At 41.9% G+C, this 15,006-nt stretch overlaps 1 protein-coding gene across 1 annotated transcript; it reads left to right on the forward strand.

The window, feature by feature from the left end:
* The first annotated feature begins 8,175 nt into the window (after positions 1–8,175).
* On the forward strand, positions 8,176–11,086 carry LOC125249575 (calcium/calmodulin-dependent protein kinase type IV-like). The gene is made up of 4 exons (XM_048161893.1): positions 8,176–8,957; positions 10,605–10,683; positions 10,790–10,852; positions 10,944–11,086. The coding sequence occupies exons 1-4, from the start codon at positions 8,851–8,853 to the stop codon at positions 11,043–11,045; spliced, it is 351 nt and encodes a 116-aa protein (XP_048017850.1). The 5' UTR covers positions 8,176–8,850; the 3' UTR covers positions 11,046–11,086.
* Positions 11,087–15,006: the final 3,920 nt, after the last annotated feature.

Raw genomic sequence — 15,006 nt, forward strand, 5'->3', positions numbered from 1 at the left:
ACGATACCAGACAAAAAAATACAACCGTTTATGATTTATAAACAAAATATCACCTTTCCGCTTCCGCATTCTTCATAACGCCTTCCCTATTCTACTTACGGAACGAACGCGGCGCCAGTTTTTTTTTTTTTTTTTCCGTAAGTAGAATAGGGAAGGTGTAGGACATTCAGCGTAAGCGTTATGAAGAACGCGGAAGTGGAAAGTACGTTCAAGGCGATATTTTGTTTATAAATCATAAACGGTTGTATTTTATTCGAAAATGACCGATCGATTCGCTAGATAAGACCCTTATTCCTCATATGGTATCGTTTAAAGCCCTTGAAGCTGCACTGAAACTGCAGTTTGGACCTTCAATCTGTTGGTAGCCATTGAAATGCACTATAAGGAGAAAAATCCTGGAATGTTTTCATCAAAAACCTTCATTTCTTTTCGACTGAAGAAAGAAAGACATGAACATCTTGGATGACATGGGGGTGAGTAAATGATCAGGAAAAGTGTATTTAAAAGTGGACTAATCCTTTAATTCAGAGAACAAAAAACTAAATGTTCCAACATCATTATACATTCTTTTTGCAGATTTTATTTCAACACCAATTTCATTTTTTTTAGCATTAGGTAAACTAGTTTGAAATACATTTATTTTACATCTTACCTCTTAAAGTGTTAGTTCACCCCAAAATGAAAATTCTGTCATCATTGATGTTATAACAGATAATTAAACTGTTGTAACATTTTATGGCATAATGAGTATACTATTACCTTTGGTTACTAGCATGTCAACAAATGACATTTTCTTCCAGACACACCATCTCAGCCTTATCGGTGGGGCCAATCCAGGAGAGTGTGTAAGGAGGGTAATGCGGGCAGTAGCCACCAACAACGTATGGTGCCACTACAGCCTGCATGGGAAGCGAAAGAAGCTGGCTCTGATTAAAACAACAACATGCAAAGTTATCACACGTGAGTCACAAAGATTAGTTAGAGACAAATTTGCTACAAATTTGACACTGAAATATTAAAGCTGCCATTACATCAGATTGTTTTTGTCACGGAAAAGAAGACTGGATACAATTGCAAGTTAATATCTCTTTAATAGAGCTTCACGCCAGGTAAGTAGACCACAAAACACACAGCAGCAACACAGACAGCAGGAGAGGGGTAACACAGGGACTTCGATGGGCGATGAAGTGTCCGTGATGAATGATGGTCCTGAATGGTGAGTCCGTGTGTCCGTGTGAGTATCCGTGAATGAAATCCAGAACGAGTAATCCAACGAGACAGACAGGTAACAGGAAACAGCGACGAGAATCCAGTCCAGGAACAAGAAACACGAGAAACAACGGGACAACACCAGGACTTCAACAAACGATCTGACAAACATGAGACGAAAGACAAGGCGTTATATAGGCAGGTGTAATGATCCACAGCTGCCGCTGATCAGCAATCAGCGGCGACGCCCACACAGAACAATCAAGTGACACATCCCAAAACCTACACACAGACAACAGTATGAGACAGCGGATTAGTGAACCGTGACAGTACCCTCCCTCCTAGGAACGCCTCACGGCGTTCCCAGAACTCCTTACCTGTTGATTGTAATCATCAATAAGGGAGTGATCCAGAATGTCCCTAGCAGGAACCCAACTTCTCTCCTCCGGACCGTAACCTTCCCAGTCCACCAAGTACTGGAATCCACGTCCCCTCCGCCTAGAGTCCAGAATACGATTAACCGAATAGGTTGGTTCCCCGTCTACGAGTCGCGGCGGAGGAGGAACCGGAGTAGGCGGATTAAGATGAGAACGGTAAACAGGTTTAATTTTGGACACATGAAAGGCGGGATGAATCCTCCTGTACGCCGGAGGCAATTTGAGGCGGACTGCCACTGGACTAATAATTTTAGTGACAGTAAACGGGCCAATGAATTTGGGAGCAAGCTTATTGGCAACGGAGCGGAGCGGAATGTTCTTAGTAGAAAGCCACACTTTTTGACCCACGACGTATACGGGAGGCTCCGACCGGTGGCGGTCGGTCTTAGCCTTGGTACGCGCCCTCACTTGCAGCAGAGTCTCGCGGGCTCTGTTCCAAGTGTGGCGGCACCTCTGGACGAAGGCGTGAGCGGAGGGGACCGCGACCTCGGACTCCAGACTGGGAAACACAGGTGGCTGGTAACCTAGACTACATTCAAATGGAGAAAGGCCCGTAGAAGACACTGGCAATGAATTGTGAGCATACTCAATCATAGAGAGTTGTTGACTCCAGGAGGAAGGATTCTTGGACGCCAAACATCGCAACATTCGCTCTAAATCTTGGTTGGCCCTCTCAGTCTGACCATTGGTCTGGGGATGGAACCCAGAGGAAAGACTAGCCGTCGCCCCCAGTAACTTACAAAACTCCTGCCAGAATTTGGACACAAATTGGGGACCCCTGTCAGAAACCACATCCACCGGGAGGCCATGTAACCGGAAGATGTGATCAATGACCGCAACCGCTGTCTCCTTAGCAGAGGGTAATTTGGCTAAGGGTATAAAATGGGTCGCCTTCGAGAATCGGTCCACCACGGTCAAAACAACCGTATACCCTTGGGAGGGTGGGAGGGCGGTAACAAAATCTAGTGCGATATGGGACCAGGGTCTCGAAGGGACAGACAGAGGTTGGAGTAACCCATCTGGAGGTCGGTTGGAAGTCTTACCAGTGGCACAAACTGAACAAGCCAAAACAAAACTGCGAATATCACGAGCCATAGCTGGCCACCAGAATCGTTGCTTGACCAAAAATCTAGTTCGATTAACCCCTGGATGGCAAGCCACGTTGGAACAATGACCCCACTTGATAACGCAGGACCTTAGCCCCTCCGGCACAAACAAACGGTTCGGTGGGCATACGGGCGGAGGCGTTACCCCTTCTAAGGCCGCTAGGACCTTCGATTCGACCTCCCATGTAAGAGTGGAGACCACTAACGTCTCGGGAAGAATACACTCGGGAGTGGACGGGCGTTCGGAAGGGTCAAAAATACGAGAAAGAGAATCGGGCTTGATGTTTTTGGAGCCCGGGCGGTACGATAGAGTAAAGTCAAAACGTCCGAAAAAAAGTGCCCACCGAGCCTGCCTAGAGTTGAGCCTTTTAGCCGATCGTATATACTCTAAATTCTTGTGATCAGTCCAAACAATAAAGGGAACCCCCGATCCCTCTAACCAGTGACGCCATTCTTCCAACGCTAATTTGACTGCCAACAACTCTCTGTTACCAATGTCGTAATTGCGTTCGGCGGGAGATAAACGATGCGAAAAATACGCGCATGGATGCATCTTGTCGTCTGAGGGAGATCGCTGGGAAAGAACTGCACCTACCCCCACCTCTGACGCATCGACCTCCACCACGAACTGACGCGAAGGATCAGGGGCAATCAAAATGGGAGCCGAAACGAAGCGGCTCTTCAGTTTGGCAAATGCAGCGTGGGCTGCATCTGACCACCTGAAGGTCGTTCTGGGGGAGGTCAAGGCGGTCAGAGGCGCGGCTAGTTGGCTGAAATTGCGAATAAAACGCCGGTAAAAATTAGCGAAACCCAGAAACCGCTGTAGGGCCTTACGGGAATCTGGGTTTGGCCAATCCACCACAGCCTTAACCTTGTCAGGATCCATGCGAATTCCCTCAGACGAGACGATGTACCCTAGAAAAGAAACAGACTGTGCATGAAATTCGCATTTCTCCGCCTTGACAAAAAGCCCATTCTCTAGCAGCCGCTGAAGCACTCGTCTGACGTGTTGAACGTGCTCCTGGAGAGACGACGAAAAAATCAATATGTCGTCCAGGTAGACATATATGAACTGGTCAACCATGTCTCTCAACACGTCATTGACGAGTGCCTGGAAGACCGCAGGCGAGTTGGACAGCCCGAAGGGCATGACCAAGTATTCAAAGTGCCCTCTGGGGGTGTTAAAAGCGGTCTTCCACTCATCCCCCTTCCTGATGCGGACCAAATGATAAGCGTTCCTTAAGTCCAATTTAGTGAAAACGGACGCTCCTTGCAACCTCTCGAAGGCTGAAGACATCAACGGCAAAGGGTAGGTATTCTTTACCGTGATGTTGTTCAGCCCTCGGTAATCAATACAAGGTCGCAAAGATCCGTCCTTCTTCCCCACAAAAAAGAACCCCGCCCCCGCTGGAGATGAGGAAGGGCGGATGAACTTAGCCGCTAGAGAATCAGAAATATATTTCTCCATGGCCTCCCTCTCGGGAACAGACAGAGAGTAAAGTTTGCCTTTAGGCGGAGACTTACCGGGAACTAAATCTATCGCACAGTCATAGGGACGATGAGGAGGAAGAGAAGCAGCCCGGGACTTACTGAACACTTCCTTCAGATCGATGTACTCCATGGGCACGTTAGACAAATCCTCCGCCTCCTCCTGCAAAACAGAAACAGACACCGTGGGACAAGCAGACAAAAGACAAGACTTGTGACACTGGGTGCTCCACTCAGTGATGGTTCCTTGTTGCCAGTCGATGCGGGGATTGTGTTTAGTGAGCCAGGGATGTCCAAGAACAACAGGTGCATGAGGTGAGTCCATGAGCAGAAATTGGGACTTGTCAGTGTGATTACCAGATGTGACGAGGGTGATGAAGTCCGTAGTATGGGAAACACTGGGAAGAGACTGTCCATTGAGAGCGTTGACTGATATGGAGTGCGTCAGAGGTGATGTGGGTAAACCGTGTTGTCGTGCGAAAGAAATGTCCATGAAGTTGCCCTCCGCCCCAGAGTCCAGAAGTGCGTCGCAGGTGATGTTATGCGTTGCCCATCTCAGTCTTACCGGGAGGAGGGTGGCTGGCGAGGACTTCTCGGCGGAGATCCCGCCCGATAGTAGCCTCGAATTTACTATCGGGCTTGGTCTTTTACCGGGCAGGTCCTGATGATATGTCCTGACGCCCCGCAGTACAGACAGAGACCCTGGGACCTCCGCCTCTCTCTCTCCTCCCGGGAAAGCCGAGCTCTCCCCACCTGCATGGGCTCAGGATCGGAAACAGGACCGACCGTATCCACCACGGAGGAAAAACGACTGCCGCCTCCGCTGTGTTTCTCTCCAGATTCTTCTAAAAGCTCTAACCTCTTTAAACGAGAGTCCACACGTAGAGCGAGTTCAACCAGTCCATTGAAGGTCTTAGGTAGGTCCAGTGTGTAGATTTCACGGTGGATACGATCGGCCAGCCCATGCAGGAACACATCCCACTGCGCCTCCTCGTTCCACCGGCACTCCGCCGCGAGGGTGCGGAACTGAATGGTATAGTCGGCGACCGTGCGGTTGCCCTGTTTCAGGGCGGTGAGTTGACGGGCGGCCTCCTTTCCTGCCACCGCACGGTCGAACACCCTCCTCATCTCGGCGGAGAGTGCCGGGAACGAGGAGCAGCATTGATCTTGATTTTCCCACACCGCCGTTCCCCAGAGTGCCGCCTTTCCGGTCAGGAGGGTTAGAACAAACGCTACCTTAGATTCTTCCTTCTCGAAGGTGCGTGGCTGCAGAGCAAAGTGAAGAGAACACTTGTTAAGAAACGCTCGACAAAAATCTGGCTCACCAGCATAGCTCTGTGGGACGGGAAGGCGGGGCTCAGGCAGGTCTCTCTGCTCCGGTGATGGTGGGGGAACAGGCGGCGGGGCTGGCGCAGTGGGAGCGCGAAGTTGTTGCAGCTGCTGGGAGAGCTCGGACACCTGTGTTACCAATGCCTGAACAGCGCGTCCGGTGGAAGAGATGCTCTCCTGCTGCTGATCCATGCGAGAAATACTGTGGTTAATGAACTCCGTGATAGCTGCTGAACTTGCTGCATCCATGGTGGGTCAGATCGTTCTGTCACGGAAAAGAAGACTGGATACAATTGCAAGTTAATATCTCTTTAATAGAGCTTCACGCCAGGTAAGTAGACCACAAAACACACAGCAGCAACACAGACAGCAGGAGAGGGGTAACACAGGGACTTCGATGGGCGATGAAGTGTCCGTGATGAATGATGGTCCTGAATGGTGAGTCCGTGTGTCCGTGTGAGTATCCGTGAATGAAATCCAGAACGAGTAATCCAACGAGACAGACAGGTAACAGGAAACAGCGACGAGAATCCAGTCCAGGAACAAGAAACACGAGAAACAACGGGACAACACCAGGACTTCATCAAACGATCTGACAAACATGAGACGAAAGACAAGGCGTTATATAGGCAGGTGTAATGATCCACAGCTGCCGCTGATCAGCAATCAGCGGCGACGCCCACACAGAACAATCAAGTGACACATCCCAAAACCTACACACAGACAACAGTATGAGACAGCGGATTAGTGAACCGTGACAGTTTTGACTTTCTCCTTTCTGCATTTTCTGGCACACTTTTTTTTTACTAAAATTAAACATTACATTTTTGACAGAGGAAAGATTTCTATAAAGATACTTTAATTAGTATGATTTTCTATGACAAAATGGTATGATTAAATAATTTATAAGTGTATACATTGTATTTCAATTATACACTTGACATTTATATATAATTTATAGACGAATGAACATATGATTAAACACACTGATGAAAACAAGCATGAACAACGTTCTGGTACTTACATACTGTAACGGCTGTCACTTCTGTTTAATTCCAGATGCCGTCATGAAATATAAAGCTGGTCTTGGAGAGAAGGAGATCGAAAGTTTAATGGCAGAGACTCTTAAACATGCGCCGGCGCACATTAATAAAAGTGCTGAGGTATGAAAAGCAGAGACTGTTCTGTAATTAATGCACATGTGATTGTCATGCGTATCTCGTCATTAAAGCCGGTTCCGTATTAAATCTCCATCACGTGCATTCAGATGAGCGGCATTTAATACGCAGAGCCGTAGATCGCTGACAAGCTACGAAATATCGCGTTCATAATCGCAGATGAATCGCATTCGATCATGAACGGGATATTGCTAGCGATCTACGGCTCTGCGTATTAATTGCCGCTCTGAATGCACGTGATGGAAATTTACATTTTTTTTAATTATTTGCAATTATGTACATATACATCTCACAACAGTAATAGAAGAAATAGAACAGGGTATACAGTGGGAAAACAACAACAAAAAACAAGTGCATGTACATGGGTAAAACAGATTTATACCAGGGATAAAAGTGGTGATGGAGATTTAATCACGGAACCGTTTATACTGACAAGATGCGCATGACAATCACATGCGATTTATCGTGCAGCAAAGCCAAACAGAAGCAGTGTATCAATAAAATAAAATCCTAACGAAAATGGCCCATAACACGTGCACGAACACGTGAATGAAAAGAGAATTTCTCCATCAAACATCTATGAACTATGAATAGAAATTGCTGCTTCTTTCAGTGATAACTGCCTTGTGTATTTTAATGTTAAAATGTGAAAACACTCACCTGTTCTTTCTTTTTCATTTTTCTTGTTTTAGGGACACGTCGTGGAGGAGGAGACGACGGAGGAGTAGATGTGGTGGAGTGATCAGTTCAATGAAAAAAAAAAAACTTTGTTCATTTACATGTTTATACCTGTTTACAGTTTTTGTTATATGCTTTATCTGATATATAAACAAACTGAATTAATCAAATTCGAGTCTTTCATGTCTTTGAAAATGCCTCTAAAAGAGTTTTGGGAAAATGAGGACAAGTTAAATAGGGACGTCAACCCATAGTATGATTAAATAATTAAAATAACGAACTGCTTACCAACACACGATTATAGATCCACGAGGTCGCCATAAGGTTGCCACGACGTCGCAGTTACTTACTGGCAACGTCACAAAGTTACGTTGTGGCGACGTATAGGCACCTTTCACTTTTCCGGTTGCCACGACGTTAACTGGTTACCAACACACGACTATAGATCCACGAAGTCGCCATGACGTTGCCACGACGTCGCAGTTACTTACTGGCAACGTCACAAAGTTACGTTGAGGCGACGTATAGGCACCTTTCACTTTTCCGGTTGCCACGACGTAACTAGTTACGTCGCCACGACGAAAGTTTGGTCACCAAATTACGTTGCAGTTACGTAACAGTTACGTAATTTTGTTAGCTGGGTATTTGCAGCCCACAGTGAAAGCCAGGGATTGGAAGAGAGGCTGAGAGGGCGTGTGTATGTGACTGTGTGACTGTGTGTGTGTGTGTGTGGTTTACCGTGTGACAGACCCCCTCCCTTTCTCCACCCCTTACCAGCACAAACAGCAGTGTGATATTTACATTAGAAACGACTTTACTTCATCTTCACCCTTCTAATTCACAATATTCATCAGCTTTTTGAGAAGCATCTAAGAAATAAGACGCTGATCTGTTGTTTTTCATTCTGGCGAGGACCAAAGCAAGGAATATTTCATCATCCTGTCGCTTGTGACATCGGGAATCGCAGGATTATGATATTTTCCTGAATGTTGTGTGTCGTGGGAGATTTAAGGGTTGGGATCTATGAGGCCATTTGGAAGCTGAAGACCCACTTTGAAAACAGCCTTTGTATTGTTTTGAGTAACCGAGTAAAAAAACATAATTTATGAGATATGTCTTCTTGTTAACGTAGGATATAGATATAGATACATTTAAAATAGACCGGATTTGGAGATCAACTCCAGCCCGCAGTGATGCTCAGTGTCTGGACTGACTTTTAATACGCGCACTCAGACGGAAATGGAAACCTGGACATTTTAAATCATTGATCACTTTGAAGAGCAGATTCATAAACATAGACTAGCAACCATAGCATAGCTTAATCTGACACTCAGATGTAAAAGTGATCGAGGTTTCCTGGGCTTCCCTGATCTAGGGATTAGTTGTATTCATTATAACGGAAGAACAGTCTTCGGAGAGTCCATCATGCCCACCTCTCGGTCCGGCGCGTGCACGGTGGAATACTGGGTCGATGGATCGCGCCGAGATGCGACAGTGGAGGATTTCTATAACATGGGCCCAGAATTAGGCAGGTAAGTACATTACTGCATCCAATTTACATTTATTTTGATATTATATTGTAAATACATAGGCCTATACGTTCATATTACTTGTCGACCTATATTGTTTTTATGACCATAGTGATACAAATTATGTAATCATATGCAGAACCAATATTTAATTATTTTATTTTATTTCTGCTTTTTACCATACGTAATCATCAGACTGCAACAACAACAACAAAAAACCTATAACATATTTGTAAGTATCATTGTTAGATGTTGAAACCGATCATTTTTTTTTTTTTTTTTTTTTTTTTTTTGTAAAGTTATCATTGTGGCAAACTGCCACTAACATAAAAATATGAATAAAGAATAAATTAGTATAAATGGCAGCTATTTAAGTAAAGATAAGCCGATTAAAATATCGGTAAAATAATATTGGTCAAACCAATTAATGGTCTTTCATTATACTTAATATGTATTTACTATGTGGAGCTGTTATAATAGTGTTATTACTGCAGTTGGTTATATTTATATGTGCAATGTAAGTGTTAATATTTGTGTTACCTATGTCTATATATGAGCAGGTGGTTTTGTGTTGTAATAAAGTTTATTTTGTCCTGCTAATGAGTGTGATAGGTTATTTCTAAACTAATTGAGCTAAAATTTTATCTCCCTGTTGTAAACAAACACCCAATCTTTGCAAATGTCACCAAGTATTTTAAAATGTTATCATTACCTCCCAGGATGTGGGATGCAAAATGTTGAGCAGCTCATGCTGTCACCTGATTTCAGTTTGTCATTATAGCCGTGTGGCATGGTATGAAATTCAGCACAGAGAATGACTTCTATGGGGCTCGTTTTCAAAGAATGAATTGTTTTTAATGTACGCCAATTCCTGCACATTGTATTACCGTCAGTAGATTGATGTCTATTGCTGATTATATGGAATTGTTTGTCAGACACTGATGCATTGAAGTGCTGGATAACAAGGCAGCAGATGGAGAAATTATGGCCTTCTCTTTGAGTGCTTCGTCTGATTGAGTCATTCAATGACCATGAAAAGCAAAGACAAGATCTGAGAGGCAACATGAGGACCATATATGGTTATATATAACACAAATATTGTATAACATAACACAGCCATGTAAGGGCTTATGTACTAGAGAAGGAAGGTGATTTATTTAATACATTACATATTATGTTCAGGCTAGTACATCAGGCAGAATACAGTGTGGAGAATATTTGTATATGTGAGCATTTTAAGAGCCTTGTCTGAAGTACAGGCAAATTTAATTTTTGGTCCAGTTTAGTTTAGTATGATGTCATTAAATGTGTATTCCCTTCTTTAAGATTTCATGTCCTCATGGAGACTGACAGTTTAGACTCAGTTGTCATGGAAATGCACAGACATATAGTGGTGATGGGGGAGGTAGAATGTAGGTAGGAACCTTCATGATCAGGTGAGCAGTGGAAGGCCACATTTGGATTTTATTAGCATCTTCCTATCTGTCACTTTGTGCTATTTGTTTATGTATGGTAATTTCTGTGATGTACATTTATCAAATTTAAGATCCTTATTAAATTATGAGTATATTATATATAGTATATATATATATATATATATATATATATATATAAGTATACATAAGTATACTGCTTTGTGTTAACCAACAGGGGTGCCACATCTGTTGTGTTTCGCTGTGAAGAGAAGCAGACTGAGAAACCTTATGCTGTGAAGGTCTTGAAGAAAACTGTAAGTTGATTGGTGATTTTATAGGAGCATATTTTCATTTTCATTTTCATTTCCTGAAATCCCAGAATGACTGTTTGAGGTTATTTTCATTGTGTCATCAACTCAGATTGACAAGAAAATTGTGAGGACTGAGATTGGAGTCCTGCTGCGTCTGTCTCATCCAAATATTGTAAGATATTTATGTTCCCCGTTCATTGTTTTCCATGAGAATATGGATGGGCTTGTTCTGATGTGACTGTTCTCACTTTGTTTTGATTCAGATTCGTCTGAAGGAAATTTTTGAGACAGAGACAGAGATCTTTCTCATCCTAGAGCTGGTCACAGGTGGAGAGCTCTTTGACAGGTATTATGTCCCCCATTAATTAGATGCAATTCAAATGTGAAACAGGCTTTAGGACATTCATCGTCGGCTTAAAGGGATAATTTACCCAAAAAATTCACCCTCATGTCATTCCAAACCTCTTTCTTTTGTGGAACACAAAAGAAGATATTTAGAAAAAAGGTGTACTCTTTTTGCCCACATGATAAAAGTCAACTAAAGTGAAAACTTCATTATAAACCATAAACTTTTATAGTATTTATTAATATTTTGAATTAGGTTTTCATTGTATATTTTTCAGTTTTCATTGTAATTTTAAATTTAGTCATTTTCTATGTGCTTTTGACATTTTTATATTTTTTATGTCTTTTTAGCATTTATTTACTTTCAATTTCAGGAATTTAGTACCTCAGCTTATTTATTTCAGGTAGTTACATTTATTTATCTATTTATTTATTTATTTATGTATTGAGGTTTTCCATCTGATCTAATATTTATATTTTATTTTATTTCAGCTTTATTTCAATTCCCAAAAATGATTTCCAATTGCTTTAGTTTCAGTTAACAAGAACAACACTGCAGAGAGGAAAGAAAATCATACTGGTTTGGAACAACATGCGGGACAGTAAATGATGATAGGGAGAACTATCCCTTTAAGCAACTGTCTTAACACGGTTTATTGCTCAAAGTATATTACAGTTTTTTTTCAATTGCTAACATCCCTTTGTTCAATCTGTAGTCACATTTTCAAAACTCTAAACACAATTAGCACAACATCTGTCTGTTGTGGCCATACCATTAAACCAATTCATGTTGTTTTCATACAAAATGCAGTCAATTAACATGTTTCTAAAATGCTTAAATGTTCTTTTCACACAAGCTTACCCCATACCAAAATCATGGATCATTCTGATCTTATTTACAAATTAAACACAGCAAGTCAGAAATGAAGACCTAATGTTCCACACTTTAAATTTGTTCAATGTGGATGCAGAACAACACAGAGTAGCAGAGAGAAAAAAATGTAAGGGAGAGGAATAGATGAAGGAGGAGAGGAGTAGTTGGATCAGGACAAGGGAGAAGAGGTATGGGAGAGGAGTAAGATTGTGTGCTGGATTGTGCATCTCTATGTTTTTTTCCCCTTACACATGTGGAACCTATGAAAGCTTATTTCTGCCATGAATTAAAAAAAAAAAGAAAAGGAAAAAAAAAAAAAAAAGTAATTCTTACTTTTTATCTCACAATTACTTTTTTTCTCTCAATTCCTATAGTTTACTATATATCACAATTCAACAAGATGTAAACTCACAATTACAAGAAAAAAAAAAAAAAATAGAATTGTGAGATAAAAAGTCACAATTTACCTTTCGCGGGCCTTTTTTGTGATTGTTGCGGCCTAAAATGCCTGATGTTGCGTGAGCTTTTCCAAAAAATTGCGATGAAAGTTGCGGTGCTTTTTAGGTTTTTGTTGTGATTATACTGCGGAAGGAAATGAACCCTAGGTAGTGGAAGTTGAGCGATAGTTGCGATTTTCCATTTTTGTAATTATAATGAGTAATATGTTAAATATTAAATTATTAAAAACATTAATTATGAAAAAAACATTAATTAAAAGAAAAAGAACTGAGAAAGACCTATAAACAATCTTACCAATATGGCAAATAAAAGATTACCAGGATTACAAAAATGCAGCAAAATAGGCTTTACTTATCCAAATGTGGTTCAAAAGTTAAAGTGCACAGAACAGCACTACATGAAGTAAAACATGAATGTCTCAGCCTTCATATAAGTAAAACAAAACAAACATTAGTACTAGTACTGTGTGCAGGCAGTCTCTCCTGAAGACTACATAAAATAATAATAAACTAATAATATAAATGGATCAGTATTCATATCAGAAATAAAAAACAATCTCTGTTCAAAATTTGAACAGAACCTCACAGCTTAATGCTGAAGATGCCTAAACAATGGAAAATAAAATAAAATTTTGGCATCCATTAATTTCTTGAATTATCTAAAAAACAATGTAAAGTGCACACAGTCCTTCACTGTAAACATAACACACTTTCAGTAACACTGTGGAGAACTTAAGGGTATATAAACACTGACTCCAAATTCAAAAGGTGTCGATACATTCCTGGTGTCAGCACAACACAACACAATACAACATACAAAGATGACAAGGTTAAACACCTAGGCCTCATCAAAAGACTCATCAAAGTCCTCCTCAAAGTCTTTGTCCTCAAACGCTCCACTGGCAAGCCTCTGGTTATGGTACAGAAAGACCAAGGCTTTGAGGTTGTCATTTGTGACCGATCTCCTTCGGCTTGACAACACCAGCTTGTAGATGCTGTTACTCCGCTCAGCATCTGCTGAGTTCACAATGACAGATTTGTATCTTATGGCCAGGCCACTGAGTATAGGCAGTCTCTCTTTAAGTCCATTCCAGAATATATCTAGATCTACAACTCCACATGCTGCAGCATGGACTGCAGCTGGACCAAGGCGTGTGAAGTAGGCATCCAGTTCATTTTTAGGCACATCACTGAAGCCTGGGATGGATTCGTAGCTGGACACGCTATCACTCATAAATGCAATGTGACGAGGATCAAAGACCCTGACCTCTTTCAGGAAACTAATGGCAGGTTGCCCATCAGAAATGTACTTGCTCAGTTTGTCCTCTGCATTGATGTATGCCTGTTCCACTCTGTTCAGGATCTGCATTTTGATAGCAAAAGATAGATCAAGTCCCTCAAAGTATTCTGCGCATGTTTCATAGCTGAGATCTTTGTTGGCCTCTAACTTCATATGCAGATCCTCCAGGTAGTCAAAAGCTTTGGTGACTATAGGACGTCTGCTCTGGAAGATGTCCAGAAGTCCAATTAACACTCTGCACTTATCTGCCATGATGCTGATCTGGACCTGTAGACTTTCAGCCATATTTGGATCCTGGAGCTCCAAATATCTCTCCACTGACTGGGGTGTGGTTTTTCCACAGGTCTTTGAATAGAAAAAAACAAATGAGTCAAAATTATGTTCAGGCAATCAATCACAAAAATACATAGTATTTAATTCATCATTTTGGACATTTTGTGTATTTCTCTGTGTATGTGTTGGTATGTATGTCTTTGGTGGAACTGAAATGTATATTTGCCTGTAAGGCGCAATTGAGGAATTTTTTATTTGTAATATGGCGCTGTATAAATAAAACTGAATTGAATTGAATATATTTGTAATACTGTATTATGAGCAAAGAGAATGCCACTTACATCAATTTCCTTCTCAATAAATTCCTTGTACAGTCCGAAGTGCTCTGAATGGTACTGTACAGCAGTGAACCATGAGTTCCATCGAGTTGCACATGGATTTGGAGCCATGGTTGCTTTCCTTCCTGGTGGTAGATTTTTTGGCATGAATTGAAGATATCTTCTTTTGCGTGAGCCAGCATGGTAGAACATTTGCGAGAAACTCAGCATGAATGAATTCAATTGATCAAAAGGTCTCCGAAAAGCACTTCCGACAAGGTTCATAATATGAGCCATGCATGTTACGAGCACTGAATTTGGGAATAAGGACTTCAGCGCAGCAGTATAGGCCTTCTTCATATAGGCTGCATTATCCGTGTTAAACACAATAACATCATCATTATCAATGCTGTATTCTTGAAGACACTTTACAACAGCCATTGACACAGTGGAGTGGTTACACTGCTCAAGGAACACTGTGTCTGCAAGGTACGCCAAAATTCTTCCAGACTCATCCTTCTCTAGTGGTGCAATTAGAATGTTCAGTACACATCTGCCCTCTACATCTGGAGTTTCGTCACAAATGACTGCAACAGGCTTTTTGGTTAAATTAGTCTTGAGAGTTTCTTTCTCCTGCAGGTAGACATCACCAAAGTATTTCTCTTGGAGCTGGTGGCTCCCAGGAATCGCTCCACCATTGACAACCTTCTCTTTGAGGAACTTCCTCAAAACAGGGTGGTCATTCTTTGAGAGTGGATT

The sequence above is a fragment of the Megalobrama amblycephala genome, linkage group LG1 (genome assembly GCF_018812025.1).
Source record: "Megalobrama amblycephala isolate DHTTF-2021 linkage group LG1, ASM1881202v1, whole genome shotgun sequence".
Taxonomy (NCBI): Eukaryota; Metazoa; Chordata; class Actinopteri; order Cypriniformes; family Xenocyprididae; genus Megalobrama; species Megalobrama amblycephala.

Excerpts from the sequence above, each read along its gene's own strand:
- LOC125249575 (XM_048161893.1), top strand. The coding sequence starts at position 8,851 with ATGCCCACCTCTCGGTCCGGCGCGTGCACGGTGGAATACTGGGTCGAT. Across the intron at positions 10,684-10,789 it reads TGAAGGTCTTGAAGAAAACT|ATTGACAAGAAAATTGTGAG; the intron begins GTAAGTTGATTG and ends TCATCAACTCAG. Across the intron at positions 10,853-10,943 it reads GTCTGTCTCATCCAAATATT|ATTCGTCTGAAGGAAATTTT; the intron begins GTAAGATATTTA and ends GTTTTGATTCAG.